The following is a 20,278-nucleotide window of genomic DNA, read 5'->3' as shown; positions in this document are numbered from 1 at the left end:
CCACCAGGAAGAATCACCACCGACTGACTGCTAAGTTACAGTCACGTTGATAGTGACTTTCATGTTTTATTTTATCCTTGCAAGAACCCTGGGTCCTAGAGATTACTTTTTTTTTTTTCGTTTTGCATGTGAAGTAATGTAAGTTCACTAGAATATAAAATTCAGGAGGCAGAGACTTGTTCTGCATCCTCAGAGCCAGGGGCAGGGCCTGGCACGTATATAATAGGCAATCAGCAGCCATTTCTGTTAAAACTCAAAATAGACTTAGAGGCTCTCAGAGGTAGAGAGTTGGGGTTAAGCTCTGACTCTCAAACTCTAACATCCTAAAACCACAGAACCTTCTTGGACACTTGAGGAGGGGCAATGGTGAACCCCTGGCGTGTCCACAGAATCTGCTTTCGCTGTGGCCTCCCCAAGGGAAGGCGACAAGCTGAACTGCTCACATCCCCGGAGTCTCTCCACCGCCCAGCTCACGCATTCATTCAACAAACACAGCCCAACGGCCTGCAGTATTACCAGTCTGTCCGTTTCATGAGGGCAGGAGCTGTGTTTGTTCTGACCACCTCTGCACGGCCCCAGCGTGCTGCCTGACCCGAGAAGACACTCAGTAGACACTTGTTGGCCCTGTGGATGGATGCGGAGCAGGGCAAGCGTAGGCACAGTGCAGGGCCCTGGGGAGGTGGAGTTGACGGTGGATGAGACCGACCACCGACATCCAAGGGCAGTGATCCGTGGCCACCGGAGGTGCGGTCCAAGGGAGCAGGGGCAGGAAAGGAGAGCTTGCTACACGTGGGGACGGGGCCAGGCTGAGTCCTGAGCGCTGAGCGGAAGGGTGGCAAGGAAGCTTTGCCAGGAAAACGCCTCCTGGTTTTTTCAGAACCATCCAGGTTTTAAGACAAAGTTCTGTGTTCCAGGCAAATGAGCACTGTTAGTTGTCCTAGTGCCGCTGACCAGCTCTGTGACCTTGGGTAATTTCTTAGCCTCTCTGAGTCTCAGTTTCCTTTTCTGTGAATGGAGCTGATAAGAACAACGGGGCTGCTACTGGACTGCCGTAACAGAGCATCTGCAAAGGGCACAGCGCACTGTGCAGCGCCCAGCTGCAGGGTGTCAGCGGAGGCACGCTCACGTCCCTCACAACGAGATGGGACTCTAAGCAGCCGTTATCCCAGCCTGGGAAGCGCTCGTGGAACACCATTGGCTACTTGGCGCGTCCCGCTCTTCTGAACACTGTGGACTAGACATTTTCAATGTGTTCAGATCTTGAATTACTTCACACTAGCCTAGCTTACCTGTAAATTGTGAGCTACTGCCTGTTAAATTTCTCCTACTTAAAAAAAATTTTAACTTCATCATTTTATCTTATCTATTTTTAAATGGCTTAATCATTTATTTTTCCTCACCTCCCCTCCTTCCTATTTTTAGCCTTTTAGCATTTTTACTTCCTCCTTAGCAACAGATTTTTTCCAAGCCATTTTTAAAAATCTGATACTCCTGTTCTCTTATGATTTTAATTCAATTTTTCAAAATTCTCTCTTCTTGCTTTCTTCTGAAAAGACTGTATTTTCTCCTCATTACTTTGTCATTTCTCACAATATTAATAATTGGACTCGGGTTTTTTTAAGCAGGTTTTTCATCATTCAGTAACAGTTTTACTTGTTACTGTATGCCCTCGGAGTTCTGCATACCTGCATCTTTTTTTTTTTTTTTTAATCTTTTTCTTAGGTAGATACTTAAGTTTGCTACTCTATTGCTTTGTTACTTTTTTAAACTTCGTTGCCTACTATCTCTAATTTCTTTTTCTAATTCAATATGTGCTATTTATAAAGGGCAAGCAGGAAACATGATGGCAGGGCAACAGCTGTGGGGAGAACCCACGGCCCGGGCAGAGGATGCTGGTGGTGCCTTCTGTTCCTCTAGTTGGGCTCCACTGAGCCGATGGGTTCTCGTCATCCCTCTCATTCCCATCTTTACGGAGTCCCTGGATGATAACGCTTCCCCATGTTACATTACAAGATGTCTTTCTCAAACACAAACACAAATCTCACCAGGTTGCTTGCCTGCTCAAACCCTCCACGAGTCATTCTTGTGACCTAAGGGACAACAAAAGCTATAATAAGAGCCATAACCTCAGTCGTGGCCAGCACATATTGAGCAACAACTGTGTCCCAAGCCCCTCCCTCTGCTCCTTGTGCCCCCTGTGGACAGGCCTAAGTCCAAACACAGAGAGCCTACACACGGGCGCATTTCTCCAACTGTAAGGATGCTTTGTGAAAACACACCGCAGCTTGTCAAGAGCACCGGCTTTGGGGTTCAAGAGCCTGGTGTCAGTCATGGCTCTGGAATCCCCCAAGCTGTTCAGCTTTGGGCAAGTTACTTTCAGGATCTTGGTTTTACTATTTATAGACAGAGGTGCACAGACCTCCCAAGGCCCCTTCCCCTCAACCAGGCTCAAGAACCGAGCCACACGTTGGCTGCATCCTATAACCCTTCATGCCAGTGCGGAATCCGCATCGATTGCCTGAGTGAACTTTCACAGAGTTAGTACAGCTGAGGGCTCGAGGATGAGCTTGGAGACCACAGCAGTTCTAAGTTCAGGCTTCAGCTCCTGTGACCAGGGCTCAAATCCCAGCTCTCCCACTGGCTCCATTTGTTATCTTGAGCAAATAGTTAAACTTTGAGCTTCAGCCCACTCATCTGTACAGTGCTCGTTTTGGATCATAGTAATGCCTACTTCACTGGGCTGCGAGGACTAAGTGAATTAACACATGCCAGACACGCAGAATGATCCCTGGCATATAATAAGTGCTCAATAAATGCTACTATCTACTAGAGGATGACACCACTCTCCAGCTGGGTTCATTCACCCACAGACATGAGTGCTTTCCCTGCATTTTTCCTATATCCCCACGGTGTGCTGGCAAAATACTTAACCTTCCTAATGCATTGCCCTGTGTTTGCATATTCAGTTGTACCTTTGTCTCTTGACTGGGCTCCATTTCCTCTGAATACCAAAGGTCTCCTTCAGGTCCTGGCCAACTTTTGCTTGGATCCTGCAAGGTCAGACTTCTTGCATTCAAATCCCTGCCCTCCCGCTGGGAGGGCTGTTTAACCTTAGACAAGTTACTTAACCTCTCTGAACTTCAGCTTCCTCGTATGGACATAGTAATAGTTCCTGCCCCACTGAGATTATATAAGAACTCATACGGAAATCACTTAATATGATGCCCTGCACCTAACGTTAACTTTTAAAAGTGAGTTATAAGTGCTATTGCTCAGTCTCCCCATTTCAGCCTGTGCGTCCTCAAAAGGTTATGACGAAACATGAGCCCTACAGACAAATCAGTGGGTAAATCCTTCTCAACATTTTATATAAATTAAGCGTAATGGAATTACCTTTCAAATTCCTGGTTTCTGTTAAAATATAGGAAAGACCCAAAGGCAAATCATTATTATATTGCAACCTGTCTTTTATTTTCTTTCTAAATTTAAAAAATAGAACTATCTCTAGGGACAGATCCAATACTCACATTCCCAGAGCCAGTCTTTCCATATATACAACAGCACCTAAGTAGATGCTTCTGGAGACCCAGAAATAGATGGAAGGAGAGTCTTTTCCCTGTTCTCAATAAGGCAGGCCTCCTGCAGCCTTCAGCAGCTTGGCTGCAGACTGGGGGGTGCGCCCTGCCCGAAGCGGGCGCAGAGGGGAGGGGAGGCCCCCAGGGAGCCAGTCCTCTCTCCCACCTCCAGTCTGGCCAGTTGGCAACAAACAGCAGAGAATCCTGCTGCAACAACAAAAAAATGCAAATCCTGTATCAAATAGGGGAGCTGACTCTGCGAGCCTTTCCAACTCTGAACTCCCTGGCTTCAGACAGCAGCACCCACACTGCCCCGGGGAGGAAGGGGGCAGTCCCGTCCACATAGTGAAACTTCCAACTCCAGGGCTTGGAGGAGGAGACGGGGGAAGGTCAGGAGGGACTCGTCCTGTCCTGGGTGAAGTTGCGGAGGGCTTCCCGCATCAGAGTGACAACCTCCCTCTTCCCAGTCATCGCAAAACTGCACCAGAGAGGTGGGTAATTGGAATTCGCTCATGTGGCTCTGTCAAGTTAATTAGACTCGACAAGGGTTTGTTGGGTATTACAATGCCTGGCCCTGTGCAGAGATGAGACACAATGGATGCGGTCTCTGCCCCGTGGGATCTGGGACTTTAGTAAGGCTGATGGGCCTGTAAAAAGGAGGTCAAAAGGTAGTGTAATATGCGATCTTCTGACCATGCTCAGGAAGCAGTGCTTCCCTAGGGCAGCCCATGGACCCACTGCAGCACATGCCTTTGGGAGCTTTTTAAAAATCAAGGTCCCTAGGCCTCACCCCTGGATAGCTGTATTCAGTAGGACTGAGTAGGGCTAGGGGGGTCTTTTTAAGTCCCCAGATGATTTCCACATGCAGTCAGAGTGATTCATTTTCTGGAGGTCACCCTCATCTCCTCCCTTTTTCTCATTATCTACACAAAATTTATCAGTGAATTTTGTCTTTATCCTTGAAATAGATTAAGGATCCAGCCCAGTCTCACCAGCTGCACAGTCGCCACGCTGGTCCAAGCCCACAGTCTCTTTTCTGCGGGGTTTTTCTAAGAGCCCTCTAGCTTGTCTCCCTGCCCCCATCCTGACCCCAAACAGTCTGTTTGCTTCCCGGCTGCCAGCGCGTGACCCTTAAAACATGGAAGATGGGTCATGCCTCCCAGTACTCAGGACTCTCCTGGGCCTTCCCATCCCACAGAGAAAAGCCAGTATTCTTATCCTGTGCAAGACCCATTCAGTCCGGCCCTTTGTTACCTTTCTGAGTTCATCTCCTTAAAGAGCCTCCACTCTCCTGCACCTGCTCTGCTCCAGCCGCGGTGGGCTTCATGCCGGGCTCGAGTGGGCTTCTTGCTTCTCTTGACTCAGATCCTTTGCACTTTTTATCCCCTCTGCCTAAACTTCTCTTCCCACATACCCCGTGACTCACTCCCTCATTTCTTTCTGGTCTTGCTCAAGTATCTTCTTATCAGAGAGTCCTTCTCTGAACTCCTTAGAAATGGGCAGCCCCACCCCTACTCCATCACTTTCTATTCTCCTTATTCTGCTGTATTTTCCTTTCAAGCGTGTATCACACACACCACCACCACCACCATCGCCACCATCATCACCACTGTGCATTAGATAGTCATTGGTGTATTCACTGATTGCCTGTCTCCCACCCCTAGAATGAAACCTGGAATTTACCTGCTTTGCACACTGCCAGTGCATAAAGCTGTACCTGATACATAGAACTTTCTCTATAAATAATTTTGAATGAGTAAATTATTTAATAGTGAAGGGTTAGGGAGACATCTCAATGGCAGCTTGTAGATGTGTGTGGATACAAAAATAAAGCATTGATCCTCAAATGGTTCGGAAGCATCTCGCATTCAGTATGTCAGCTCTGGGTCAGAGGAGGCTTGCCATTGAGGTTTTCGTTACTGCCACAGAGTTTTAATTACTGTCACATGGTGGTATATATTATCTGCTGGCTGTGCAAGGCCCCTCTCTAATCGCTTTTGTAAAAATTTCTTTAGTATGCTCATTCACGTATTCTTTCAGATACACTTTTAAGTCATCTTCCAAGTTCCAAATGAAAATTCCGCTTGGGACTTTGACTGTTAATCTTATTAAAGCCATAGAACAATTTGGGTAGTATTTACATAGTTAACAGCTAGCACCCCTCTCCCAGAAATGCTTTCTTCCTTTATCTTTTGCAAAGTTGTGTACTTTTGGATTTTTCCAACTCCCACACATTTGTTACTGTGGACAAGGATATTTTTTGGTGTTTTACATTATTATTGCTATTTTAAGGTCCGGCATATCTTGTAAATGATGATGAGTGGTACATAGGAAGGCTCCTCATTCATTTACTCACTCAGCAAGTATCGAGCACTTACTAGGTGCTGACCAGTTAACAGGCACTGTGCTGAGTCTTGTCAGCCACTGTTCTAGGCACTAGGTGTCAATCAATGGCTAAAACAAGTATTATTACAAGTAAGAATCCAGTGAGACAGACAAGCACTAAACAACCAAACAGGCAAATCAATATATACAGTTACAACTATATATTTATATTAAACAATATATAGTTACAGCTGGTGGTAGGCACACAGCATATAGGGATAAAGAATGGCGGGGAAATCCTACTTTGATATGGTGATCAGGGAGTTCCTCTCTGAGAAAACTATAACAAAGCCAAGAACAGAAGGCCAAGAGGAATCTCCAAGGCAAGAAGGATGAGGAAGAATGTCCCAGGCAGAAGGGACAGCATTTGCAACGGCCCAGAGTTAGCAAAAGCTTACAGGAGGAACAGAAATTAAACCAGCGTGGTTAGAACAAAATGAGTAGGGAGAGAAACGATAAAGAGTATCTTGTGTATTCTTGACCCTTTGACCTTCTATGTAAATTTTAGAATCATCTTGAATTCCACTAGAGGTGAAAACACCTCCAGCTCTGAAGTCTCTGCTACGGCAACTCTTTCATCGTTCCCTGTTACGTGGTATCCAGCCCTCCATCTCCGTAGGTCTTACTCGATTATTTTCAATTCAATTATTTCCTCCATTAAGTTCATTTTCTATCTCTTTGTTATGGGTGCATTAGGAATGCAATTAACATTTTATTTTGACTTTGTATCCAGCATCTTTGCTAAATTCTTATTAATCCTAGTGATTTTTCTGTAGAGACTTTTAAATATTCCACATAGATAATCATGTGCAAAAATAAAAGTCTATTTCTTCCTTTCCAAATTTTATCACCTTTATTTTGTTTTTGTCTTACTGCGATGGCTGGAATTTGAGAATGATGTCGAATACATTTGGAGATAACCGGCATCCTGGTCTTTAAGCAAATGCTTCTAAACTTTTATCATCGAGTGAGATGTTCATTTTAGGCATTCTTCTTTTTCTTTCTGTAGGTATTCTGCGTAGCGATTAAGAAAGTTTACTTCTAACCTCTGAGTTGTTTTTTTTTTTTTTGAAAGAATATTGAATTTCATCAATGCTGTTTCATCTCAGTGGGATGATTATGTGCTTTTTTAAAGCTGTGAATGTGGTGAATTACATTAGTTGATTTGATAATGTTAAACTATCCTCGGGTTCCTGGAATAAATTTAATGTAGCCAAACTGAATTATTTGTCTGTGTGTTGTTGGATTTGATTTAGTGACAGTATGTGTAGGAATTTTTCTCCATTTCGTAAGTGAGATTTACCTGTTATTTACCTTTATACGCCAATTATATTGGCTGTGGTCTCAGGATGCTGCTAGCCTTATAAGTAGGGGATTTTCTACTCTCTGGGAGGGATTATGAAATATTTAAGTTATTTCTTTCACAAGTGTTTGTAGAATGCTTTGATGAAGCCATCTGGGCCTGTTGCTTTCCTTGGGGAAGGATTTTTAATTATGATTGCGTTTATGTAATTTTTATTCTTGAGTCAGTTTTGATAAAGGTATATTATGAAAAATACATCAATTCCATTTGTGATTTTCATTAGTATTAAACTTTACATTTTCTGCTTATCTATTAATTTCTGCAATGTATTTAAATTCTCATTTCCTATCCTTGATATTGCAGTATTGCTTATTTGAATCTTTTCTCTTTTCTTCTCTGTTAAGCTTGTAAGAAGTGTCACTGTTTCATTCGTCTTTTCAGGAAACAAACTTTATTGACTCTCTTTATTATATATTTGTTTTTTAATTCATTCGTTTCTGCTCCTTTCTTATTTTTTTTTCCTTCTACACGTTTTGGATTTATCTGTTTTTCCTTTTTTTTTTTGTTAAACCCTTAAGTTGAATGGCCAACACATTCATTTTCAACCTTGCTTCTTTTCCTAATGAAGGACTTTTTATTATATATTCCTCGGTGGGGACTACTAAGTTTAGTTCAGTAGGATTTCCATTATTCTTTAGCTACACATACTTTCCATTATGGTTTTTTTAGATCCATGAGTTATTTAGGAATATTTTCCATTTCTAAACACATAGGGTTCTTTCAGTTGTCTTTTTTAATTGCTTTGTAACTTGATTTCACTGTAGTCATTGACTGTGGTTACATGATCTTGGAAATTTGCTGAGGCTAACTCCATGTCCTATCGTAAAATCACATTTTACAAATATTCAATATGTGCCAAAAAAGAATTAGTATTATTAAACCTGCATGCCACGTTCCAGTTCAAGGTTGTTAATTGCATAAGCTACTCAAGTTGTTTCTATCTTTGCTGATTTTTTAAAAATCTTCTTCACCTCCTAACTGCTGGAAATTCTGTGCTATGCTGTTTCTTTCTTCCAAGTGTTGACTCCCTTCCAGAATCGGCTTTCTTTTCTTCACTAGAGAGAGGTGTGGAAAGGGACAAATATAAAGTACAAAGTTTAACTTAAGAGTCCAGCCAGGAGATTTTGGCGCTGAGGAGGTGGGTAATGGCAATGGAGATGGAAAGCGCGGGACAAAGGTGATATCTTCTGCTGAGTTAGAAACATCAGGATTTAGATGCTACCCAAGAGGAACTGGGTACCAAAGTCAAAATACAATAGAACCATTCAAAAAAAAACATAAATACAAAACAGAAACAGACTCATCCTGGAGAATGTCATTCTAAGTGAAGTAAGCCAGAAAGAGAAAGAAAAATACCATATGAGTTCGCTCATATGTGGAATCTAAAAAACAAGAACAAAAACAAACAAACAAACAAACAAAAACAAAGCGTAAATACAGGACAGAAATAGACTCATAAACAGAGAATACAGACTTGTGGTTGCCAGGGGGGTGGAGGGTGGGAAGGGATAGACTGGGATCTCAAAATTGTAGAATAGATAAACAAGATTACACTGTATAGCACAGGGAAATATACACAAAATATTATGATAACTCACAGAGAAAAAAATGTGATAATGAGTGTGTATATGTCCATGAATGACCGAAAAATTGTGCTGAACACTGGAATTTGACACAACATTGTAAAGTGATTATAAATCAATAAAAAATGTTAAAAATTTTTTTTTAAAAGTTTAAAAAAAACAATAGAACCATTCAACTAATACCTTTACTGTTTCTTATTAATCTTTCTCTTTTTCTCACCTGATTCCCCAAACCCATAAAAAAGCCCAAAATTTCAGCTAGTGAAGGGGGAGGTGAGATAGAGTGAGGAAGAGAGAAGCCACCCTTCTGTACTTGAGGTTTCCAATCCAAGTTCAAACCCAAACTTGGGGAGGGAGAACCTTTAAATTGGATAGAGTGGTGGAGGAAGGACTGAGAGGATGAGCTGACCCAAGACCTGAATGAAGGGCATGGTTCTATTAACCTTCCATCAAACTCTTGGACAACTACCTTGAGATTTACCTTGGAAATTTTAATTTATTAATTTTCTCTTTGCCTCCAAACAGCTCTTGTTTTAACCACTTACCCAGGCTACGTCTGTAATTCTGTTTTAGGTTGTGGCTCAGGCAGTGTTATTCATGTGTATGAACACAGCTGGCATCTTCATCAGTTACCTATCAGATCGGGCCCAGCGCCAAGCCTTCCTGGAGACGCGGAGGTGCGTGGAGGCCAGGCTGCGGCTGGAGACGGAAAACCAAAGACAGGTACCAACTGGAAAGGCCGGGTGCCCTGGGTATTACCTAGCCAGTCTTTGAATTACACAGAGCTTTTTTCTCCCCAAACACATTCTGACCAACAAGTGTTATCTCAGAGTTTGTATCGTGGGATCCTGGAGTCTAAAATAGTTACTGAGACTCAGAGGTCAAAGCGAGTTGGTCTCATTTTCCACACTCAATTGTTCCCTACAAGAAATAAAATGATTCTAATCATAAAGTGATTTTCTGACACTTTTCACTGACATCTATGTTCGTGAACAAGGCCATGGCTTTTGAAAACCATTAACATTCTCATCTTTGACTTTCCTTTTCTCAAACTATCAATTGCTATTTCAAATAAATTTTTCACTACATAGCAATTCAGATTATAGGAAATTCAGAGAAGAATCTTGTACGTGTGTAGTTCCTAATACTTCAATCTGATTTTCAGAAGTGATGACTGAACACAATAAATTTTATGAAACAGGATACCAATCCCAGGATAGGGGATGCAGTAATGAAAGCAGGTTGTTCCATGGTGGAAGCCATGGGTTTCAGTTTGAAGAAGTTAAAATAAAGGAGTTTCTTGGACATCCTGACTGGGTGGATTGTAAGGATTTAAAAAATAGCTTTGGCCTCATGTGATATGTTTCCAAAAATAAAATCAGCTTTCAAAAAATAAAGATATGCTCCTATTTAAATTATTCATATATTAAAAATGAATGCGTATCTTTGCTTCTGAAAGTAATTTTCAAATAGGAATGACAGGGATGTGTTGAAAGTAGGTCATAGAATGAATACATTTTATGTTCAATATGTTTGTATACTCTTGGGAATCCAACACTGAATAAATATATGAATTCTACTATACTAGGCTCTTTTTTAAAGTTATGTCTGTGGATGCACACTTGTTATTTTAGGCTTTGTGCAATAATGGTTTGAGAAATTGTAAAGAAAGTAGCTTCAAAAAAAATGCTGTATTTCCTTCACCTAAATCTGAGTAAATCATCGATAAAACAAGTGAGCAAAGCCAGGTCTGGGTGATAATGGATGAGGCGGCCAGGTAGGGTGCAGCCCAACAAAACTCCTCTCTCACTGCTGCTTGTTATGGCCAGGGGCACAGAGGAAACTACTGAATTTCCAAGTCCTCCATGGACTTCAGAGGTTTCAGAATTAGGACATTTCTAAGTTGATGTCTAAAGCAATTATAGAATCTCATAATAGATCTATTGTAGTTGCCCTGAACATCACTATAAAAGAATTTAGAAAAATAACTTTAAGGAAAAAAAATCACTGTGTACAATAAATACGAGTATCTCCCAGTATCTCCCAGGAGATCTGATATATTATATATTACATATATACATATATATATACATATATATATATATATATATATATATATATATATATATATATAGTGTTCCTCTGCAAAACAGAGCAGTTGCCAGACTAACACATCACTCTTTCCATGGGATCTATGCCAATTCAGACAGTGCTGCTGTATTAATAATTTATCAACTATTCTTGATGCTGTTACAGCCAGAACTGCAGTTGTGGATAAGTTGTCTGGGAAGCTCAGTCTTTTATTTAATGTTTATGAAACACTGCCGACACGGGAAATGATTGCCTTATCATACTCATCATTCTTCTTTTCCCGTTCTTCAAGTTCAACATCTTGGAGCCACTACTACCATATAATAATCTAACATGGTGAAGGGTCCTCCCTCCATCCTCTCTAATCTTCATCTTTTTTAAGTTGATGGGAGGAGAGAGGAAATAAATACTCAGGGGTGAGAACAAGTGACAACTCAAATGTAGTGAAAATTTCACTAGAATTCATACCATAGCATATTACGTCCTAGTTGGCCACCTAAACCGCTTAACTCTCAGTCCTACGTTCCTCATCTGTACACAGGACAATAACTTTCTTTTCATCAGTATTTTGTTGGCCTCAAGTAAGATAATGTATAGAAGGCAATATAAAACGGTAAGTCAGCCTCATTATTTTTATGGATGAAGTACAAGAAAAAACTCTTTGGGTGGAAGGTTCTTTGTTCTGAGGATTAAGTAAAATGTGCTGTAGGTTTGTTGTAGTTCTGTGTTCACAATTATGATAAAGTATTTCTGGTATATTGGCCACCTGTTTCTGCCCAGTGGTGGTGCCTAAGCTCGCTGGCTCCGCGTCATTTAATGGTAATGTTACTTTCCATTGATATTGATCTGTGATTCAGGTTTCCATGACCCCTGGGAGCTTCCTCAGTGGTAGATGGGCCGTGAAGTCACAGGTTTGAAATGAGATTGCCCAGGATTTGAAAATGTTCCTTAGTTGCTGACTATCTTAGGGAGCTTGGTCAAGCTCTGGGTCTTAGTTACTCCAGCTCTAGCATGGGGATGATCATGCACTCCCCAAAGAGGCTCCTTAACAGCTAGAAATATTGTGCGCAGGGTCCCTGCAGCTCCGAGAAGGACTTTTATCAGCACGATGGTGCACATTGATTTATATGACTCAGCCGACATAGCAGTCCCCAGAGGACTCATTTGAGAACATGTTATGGATTGGCTTTTCTCAGTGGAAACCCCAGCTGAAAGTTATTCATATGGAAGGAAATCAGGATGGTGGTTCTCCTCAGGTGTCCAGCAATCAGAACTCAGTTCCGGATTAGGAGCTCCAGATATTTTAAAACATCATATGCCATTAACAAATCCAACCCCATTTACATCTTCAGAGCTAATTATAATACTGTAACTGCTAGAAATTCTGTACCATGTGAAGCAAACACTGTAAGTGCCTAAGTGACAGCAGGTTCTTTTTCCTCGGGAAATTATCCCAAGGGTGACTAAATGGCATTTTATTTTTGCACTTGCATGCAGAAGCAAGAGGTCTTATTCTGCAGAAATGTTCACGTTTTGTGAGATTTGTTTTCAACAACTGGCTTTCTCTCACAGTAGAATACAAAGAAAACATTTAAATGACTTAATCTGTTCAATCATGAATTAATTTATTTATTGAGGATCTATTATGTGCTATGAGCTTTGCTGGACCTTGAGACTATAATGGTGACCAGCAATCAGTTCTTGATCTTGGAGAGTTCATGGAAAGAGATGGACAATTACACAGACACCTGGATGGTATGTGAGTCATACCGAGGCTGCAGGTTGATAGAAGTCTACCTAAAAGAAATAATGCCTGAGTTGACTTGTGAATAGGATTTAGCTCAACAAAGAAGCAGTAAAGAGAACTGCATAAAGGGCTCAAACAACACACACAAACATCTTGATGGAAGGGAGAACGCTGTTGCACTTAAGAGCACTCCCATAATTCATTTATTTATTCATCCACCCATTCATGGTGGAGTTACAGAGACAAATAACACTCAATCCTTCCTCTGGATTGGTTGAATAGAATTTTAATGATTGGTAAAGAAGGAAGAAAGGCTTAGCCAAGGTACTGATGACAAGATATATATGATCTAATGAGGGACAGCAATGTTGGGAAGCAGGTTTCTGATACCCCTAGCAAAGTTGCATACTTTTTTAATGGCATTCCGCTGCACTGTTCCACTCAGGAAATACAGAGATAGAGATAGAGATAGAGAGAGGGAGTTAACCTACCCACTGGGCATTGTTCAATGTGCTGTGTATGCCAAAATGAACACAATCTCGTACATGTCTCTATTGCAGCCTGCCACATTGGATCTCAATCATTGCATGCCTGTTTGTTATGGTAAATTGTGAGCCCCCTAAGAGTGGCCCATGGCAGCAGTTCCTAAAATCCAACAAGAAATATACGGTTATGAAGTGACTGAGATTGTCAACAGTTAGTAATTGTTACTAATCATTTTTCCAAAGAAAAGTCGCCAAGCCCTCCTGCTTGGCAGGTCCCATACCATAACAAGATGCTTGAAGTCCTGAGAATCGGGCTTTTTCCTTGGATAACCTGAGGTTGCAGAAATGGTTCTTAAGGTCAAGAGCAATCAGGCAGGAAAGACCAGCGAATGTTAAAACTCTTTGTTCAATGTCTCTTCTAAACTAGGTTGTTAACAAAGTTCCTCGGAGGTGATTCTCAACTTTACAACATCTCTTTTACCTCCCAGAGCAGCTGGCTCAAGACCAGGCAGAACCTACTGAATGCTGACATTTTTAATTTAGATGATTGGAGAGGCTGAGCACATACTGACTCTTTTTTCAGGGAAGCAAGGACTTTGTCTTTTTTTTTTCCCCTAACAATTTTGTCATCAGTTGTAACCAGCACAGAGCATACTGAGTTTCCCTTACCAGTTGGTCTCTCAGTTTCCAGCTGTTCTTTCTCCAAAATGGTCTCCATCCCAGAAGCCTGATGTGGTTCAGAACCAGGACACTGTAGGAGTCAAAAGCAAAATCTTCAATGTCTGGAAGATCTGGATACCAATCTTACTTCCTGTGCTTCCTGGCTGTGGGAACTTAGGCAAACTACTCCCTTCTAAAGACCTCGATTTTGTGGGTGTAAGATGATCATGATGATGCTGCCTTCTCCAAGGGTTGTGCTGAGGATTGAAGATAAGCAGTTCTTAGCCTGAGCTTAGCCCGAGGCGGAGGATGCGCTCCAGGCGTGTGAGAGGGTGCTGTGATGACAATGCCATTGCTGTCACTCTTTTCTGCAGGAAGCTCTTCAGTGGTAACGTTCCCTCCAAGATAAAATCCAAACCCCTACACGTGGCCCCAACAGGCCCTCCAGAATCTAGCCCAGATTCTTCTCCACCCCCTTGCCACAAGTGCACAAAACCAAATGACCATCGGCTCCCTGAACTGTTATTTCACTACTCTGTATATACCATGTGGTTCTTTAAGCCTGGAAAGCCCCTTCCCTTTCATTATACTCAGAGGAACATCTCTGCCCTGAATATTCTATTCCAGCATCCCTTCCTCCGTGAGGCTTGCTTTCACCTCCCCAAGTTGAGTTGAAATGCTTTTCTTGGGCTCCCAGCACGACAACGTTAATTCTGTTAGAGAACCTGTTGTGCATTATGACGTCTGGTGGTCTGCTTTTCTCTCTTTCTACGGCCAATAAGGACTACTTAAAAGCAGCTATTCTATATAATTCATCCGATTCTCTGGTATTTATCCAGTGCCATGGCTGGACTATAAGATCTTCTGATTAATATTTATTCAACTGAGTTATACTGAACTCAAATTTTTGCTCTTGTCTTCACTTCTACCTTCACGAGGGTCATGTTGTAATAATTCTCTCGTGTCAAAGTAAAGAGACTTGTGCCCCTTGTGGCCCCCATTAAAAACCTGGTGGGAGGAGGACTCTTATCTAATTCAGAAAAGACTGCAACAGGCTGAGCACATGTCTTACACAGACTTGCTAATGGAATGTTCCGTCTGGAAGCTAAATCTTAGAACATCTCTCTTTGAGAAGTTAGATTCTAATTACTGTAGTTTTTGTAATCCCACCTCTCTTCCCAAATGATCCAAATGGCCCATGTTTATTTTAAATATTAAAATGAATCAATTGTTTTTCTTTCACCTCTGAGAATTGCGGAAACCTACTTATGGTAATCGTGGCATTTTGAAGCATCTCAGAAGCTCTGAGGGCCCTGGAATAAAGTTTCTGATGATGCCATATGTTACAACAGAAGGAAGATTATTACTAAATGCAGCAGATGTTTTAGCTGTATGAAAGCAATTCTGTTTAACTTAAACATCTTTGTTAGACAATGTTGGTGCAAGCACGTGATTTGGACAATAGATTGGGTGAGAAAGTTGGGTTGCTTACTGAGTCTGATGCATGATGGTGCTCCATAGCATCCAGGGAAGTGGTTTTAAAGCTGTAGATAACTGCTGACTTGTAAGGCAGAGCCTCGACATTCATTCATTCATTCGTTCAAGGAAGAGTCAAAGTTGACCCGGAAGTGGCAGAATCTCAGAATATTTGTTTTTTCTGCTCCAATTAGATGGTTCTTCTCTTTATGCTCCCCCAAAACCTCCTAAGCCTCCTAATCAAGCCATTTCTTGTTTTGCTATTCCTCATCTCCTACGTTTAAGACCGCCCGTGTACTATCCACCATGTTCTTCCTGTTCTATTATTGATGTATTTCATACATTCTCTAGTTTGTAGTGGAATATTCTTGGTTTCCTAAACATTCTTATTACCTTACTACACTCATGCCCTTGCTTACACTTTTCTACCTACCCAGTTATCATTCCTTTCATCCCTAAACCTTACCCACTCTTCAGAGCTCAGCTCAAAGCCCCTCCACAAAGACCCTCTGTCTTCCCCCTCACTGTGATCTCCATGAGTGTTTCATGTGTATATTTCTTTATGGAATTAATCTCTTTCTACATTCTATGCTCTTGCTTTAGTTTTCCCTCTACACTAAGAACTCTTTGACGATTAGACATATATTTTATTTGTGATCTTCACAATAGCTGTGGACCCAAGAGGGAAAAGAACCCAAGCTAGGAGGAAAAGCAGAGACAATCAACATTTAATGAGTGCTACAATTGTGTTTTCCAAATATCCTTTCACTCAAAAATATTTGTGAATAAATAGATTTGGAAAAAAACTCTCGTCTCATGGTACGATTTTTGGGGTCTTTGTCCTCCAAACCAGGAGTCTGCTCTCTCCCTGACAATTAATAATGTTAACTTCCTCCATCTACCAGTCCAATTTCACCTTCTGTTAGTCTTTTATATAAATAACTTCTGCCTAGGTAGAGCTCTGCCCAAGCAAGATTTTTAAAACTGTATTTAGAGGCATCTTCTTGATCATCTCGCTCCTTGAAAGCTCTTCCTCTGTGCCCCATTTCTTTCAAGGTTTTATTTCATTTCTTTCAGGTATTTTTGGGAGAAAAAATAAAATGTTATTCCAGTCACCCTCCTCACCCAATATATAATGTTCAACAACTGTGCTGTCCAATAGGATTTCCTGTGATGATGGGAATACTCTGTATCTGTGTTTATCCAGAAGCCACTAAACACATATAACTATACAGCAGCACATGAAATGAATGTAGCTGGTTTGACTGAGAAATTGTGGGTTTTTTTTTTAATTCATTTAAATTTAAACAGCCATTAAATAGGCATTTTTATCTCGTTTCTCTTTTGGTGATTTATCATGACTTCAACCATCACTTCTGGATGGTTCCCATGTCAATATCTCTAACACCATGTTCTTTACTGAACTCCAGATGCCCATCATCAAGTTCCGGCTGGAAGGCTTCACCTGCATCTCCCACGGGTAACACTGGCTCAGCCTGTCCAGGATTCTCTCATCCCCCTAAAATGTGCTTTCTTTCTATATGGCACATCCTTGTGCCCGATCCATCTCCATCAACTGTGGCACCAGTTCCTGCTGATGCTGTCTCCACCGTACAGTTACTAACCGTCCCTATTTTTCCTCTTCAAATGCTATGTAAGTCCTCCCACAAAATAGCTTCCTAACTGGTGCTAACCAGCTTCTAACTCGTGTGAACTGGTCTAACCACCTGGAGTCACTCCGCCCTAAAATTCTTCTGGAAAAGAAAAAAGCTGTATTTTGCTTCTTTCCATTTTCTTCATGATCTATGGAAAAGGAGACTCTACAAATATATGGGGCTTCATGGGAATGCATGGAGCATGAGCTACTGTTTTCCCTCTGTCTATTCATGTCCCTCTGCATCTCGCAGTAAGATTCCTATGTAATGTACTCGTTGTCCGAGCCTTTTTGTGGGGTAAGAATGTGTATCCTCTTCTCCCCACAGGGAGTCCACCCCTGAAGGCTGCTTTCCTCCCCATTGGGAGCCCACTGATTCAGTGAGCCTCGCAGTGGCTGAGATGCTCTGTCTCTGGCTGGAGAGCTGTAGCTAGTTCAAAAAGAAGGCATGGGACCCCCAATGTTTACTCACTTTGTAGCCACATTCCCCCTCCTTTTGCTAGTAATAAAGTGTCTGTCTTGTTTCCTACCTGCCTCCCTTATCCCTTTCTCAGCTTGTTCATCTGAGAGGTGAAGGATGCAACTAATTCACATCTCTAAACCTCAGCACAGAGTGTAACGCCTGTCAGGATCACCTTCGTGTGCCCATTTTTGGCTTTATAAGAGTCCACACTAAACCCTCCGTGGTTGCTAATGTGGGGAGAGTACTGACCCATCTCATTTACACAAAGTTACAGCCCAGCCACTACCCGGCTCCAGCCCGACTTTGCAGTCGTGTCACTTGCTGCCTCTGTCCTTGCATTCTTGCTCTCCATCCGGGTCAGTAAGCATGCCTCCAAACACTGTGCCTTTGATTTCTTGCTGGTTGTTCCCTGCTTGTCCCCCAGCTCCAGCCTCTGTCCTTCTCTGCCTTTCTCTGGGCCCCCGGAGGCTAACCTTTACCAATGCGTCAACAGGCTCGCTGCCTGGTCAGTTTGGACAAAGGGAGGCATTGGATGGAGACTAGAAGATGGGGAGGCAAAGAGGCCAATGGATTGATCTCCCCACCATCTACCCAGCTGGATGGTGGACTAACCATAGTTCTTAACGAGGCAGCCATCTCCTAAAGCTACAGGGTTTTCCAGGTTCCCGGAGTGTTTGTAGCTCCACTCTTCCTAGATTGGGGTGCTTTGCCATCCATGCTTGGGTTCCTTAACTCTTCATTAAACTCTCTTTCATTGCCCCTTCTGAGGTACCAGTTGTGTCCCTCCACAATTACCTGCTCCTAATGTCCCCTTTGCAGGAGACAGCCTACTCTCTTCTCCCTCCATCTGTGTTTGTGAAGCAGTTTAGCAGAGCAGAAAGACCAGGAATTAGAAAAAAGTCTGCTCGGTCCAGTACGCTGGCCATTAGCCACTTGTGGATATTGAACAGCTGAGATGTGCCTAGTCTAAATTGAAATGTGCTGTGAGTATAAAATACAGATTTTGAAGACAGTGCCCCCCAGAAAGGAATGCAAATTATCTCATTAATAACTTTTTGCTTATTGGTTGCATATTGATGACACATTGAAATGATATTTGGTCGATGTGTGGTTAAATAGAATATGCTATAGACATGAATTTCAACTGTGTTCTTTTTCCTTGTTTTATGTATGCACTAGGCATGTTTTAATTCTGTATGTAGCTCACCTGATATTCCTGTTATTTGCACTGGATGGTGCCGCCCTGGATCCTCATCCCACATCAATTTCCAACTTGCTGGCGTGACTGTGAGCAAGTTGTCGAATCCCTTTGTGTGTGAGTTTCCTCAACTCTCGATTAGAAATGATCATTCCTGCCCTAACCCACCGACGGGGGTGCTCTGAGAGACAAATAACATAATGCTTGAAAAAGTGTTATTTCAACCGTAAAGAACTCTACAAATGTTAGAGCTATTTCTGTAGAAAATCTCACCAATGCCCCAAACTAATGCTGAGATGCCCTCCCTTTAGGAAGCCTCCTCTACTGTATCCAGCCCTGAGCTATCTCTTTTTCCCTGGCACTTAGACATTTTACATGGGTTTTGTCACTCTGCCCAGTACCGCGGTTAGCACCGGGAGCCTCTCTAATTGTCAGTAAGACCCTGAGCGCTGAAGGGAGACACAGTGTTACTGGCCTTCGACTCTCCTGTAACAGCTAACTTTTCTCAAATGACTGTGTTTACCCCCTTGCAACTCTTGCAATCATCTGGCTCCCTTGTTCTTTGCAATCTTTCCAGCACATTATTTGCATCTTCTGGCATGGTTGAAAGAGTGAAAGCTTTGAAGAAGAACAAACCTGTATTTGATTGCTAGTTCCAACTCCATATCTGGGTGACCTTGGGTGCACCACTCAAATTCTCTGCACTTTGTTTGGATCCTTCATCTGTCGGAAATGATAATCCCTGTTTCTCACGGTTGCTGTGAGGAGATCAAGCCATAAAGATGAGCGTTGGGCATCATAGTTGGTCCTTGTGCTTCTGGACCACCTGGGCCATGTCCTGAGTTTCACAGCAGGACACACTCTGATTCTCGTAACTACGCTTTTTCTTCTTGCTCTTTGTGTTCTTATACTTAGCATCCCTGTGCGGTATTAATTTTAAATACCCGCCCTGATTGAAAGAGAGGTCAATATTCTGCACTCATTTGCATACAATTAACATTTCCAGAGGCAGTTCAGATAGAAGAAATCAATCACCATCGTGGCCCTCCACACCTTTGATCCCACCCGGAGAAGGTAAAGTGCAGCTGAACAGCCGTGTGGGGCCCTCTCAGCCCATAAATCCGTCCGGGGAACTTCGACTAAAGAAATTAGAACTAGAAACCGAACACAGCCTAACTGTAAAATGCTGCAGGGAAGGTATGATTTGTACCCTGGATAGAGTTGAGGCACATTTCAAAAGTGGTCATAGAATAAAGGAGAGGGAAAATAAAATATATATATTTTTTAAAAAATGATCCTTGCCTAAAATAGCTTATTTCAACTGGATATGAACGTGGGTCCGTTGATGGGACCCAGCTACACCCTCTATTTTGCATAAATGCTGTCAAAGTGAATTGGCCATAAAAGAAGCAAATAATTTAAAAATACTTTTTGAGCAATCTGAGAACAGAACCATTCTAGAGTTTTCTCTTTGTTTTCAGTCAATTGCAAATGTGTTGCCCACACCCAGATTGAAAGCATTTTGTTTTTCAGAAGGAAACAGTATTCTCGAAACAATCAACTTTTCATAGAAGCAAAAGCTTGCTTTATTTTCCCAT

The 20,278-nt window shown here is 42.0% G+C and overlaps 1 protein-coding gene across 3 annotated transcripts in view; it reads left to right on the top strand.

The window, feature by feature from the left end:
- Positions 1-20,278, top strand: part of ADCY8 (adenylate cyclase 8) — a 192,768-nt gene that overhangs the window by 32,421 nt on the left and 140,069 nt on the right. For all 3 annotated transcript variants that reach the window (XM_010972658.3, XM_045508451.2, XM_074353082.1), the window contains exon 2: positions 9,480-9,629. In XM_010972658.3, the coding sequence (XP_010970960.2) occupies positions 9,480-9,629 (150 nt within the window). The remainder of the gene's footprint in view (positions 1-9,479; positions 9,630-20,278) is intronic.

This window comes from Camelus bactrianus, chromosome 25 (genome assembly GCF_048773025.1).
Source record: "Camelus bactrianus isolate YW-2024 breed Bactrian camel chromosome 25, ASM4877302v1, whole genome shotgun sequence".
Classification (NCBI taxonomy): domain Eukaryota; kingdom Metazoa; phylum Chordata; class Mammalia; order Artiodactyla; family Camelidae; genus Camelus; species Camelus bactrianus.
The sequence above is the reverse complement of the archived record's forward strand: the minus strand, read 5'-3'. Positions and strand labels throughout refer to the sequence as shown.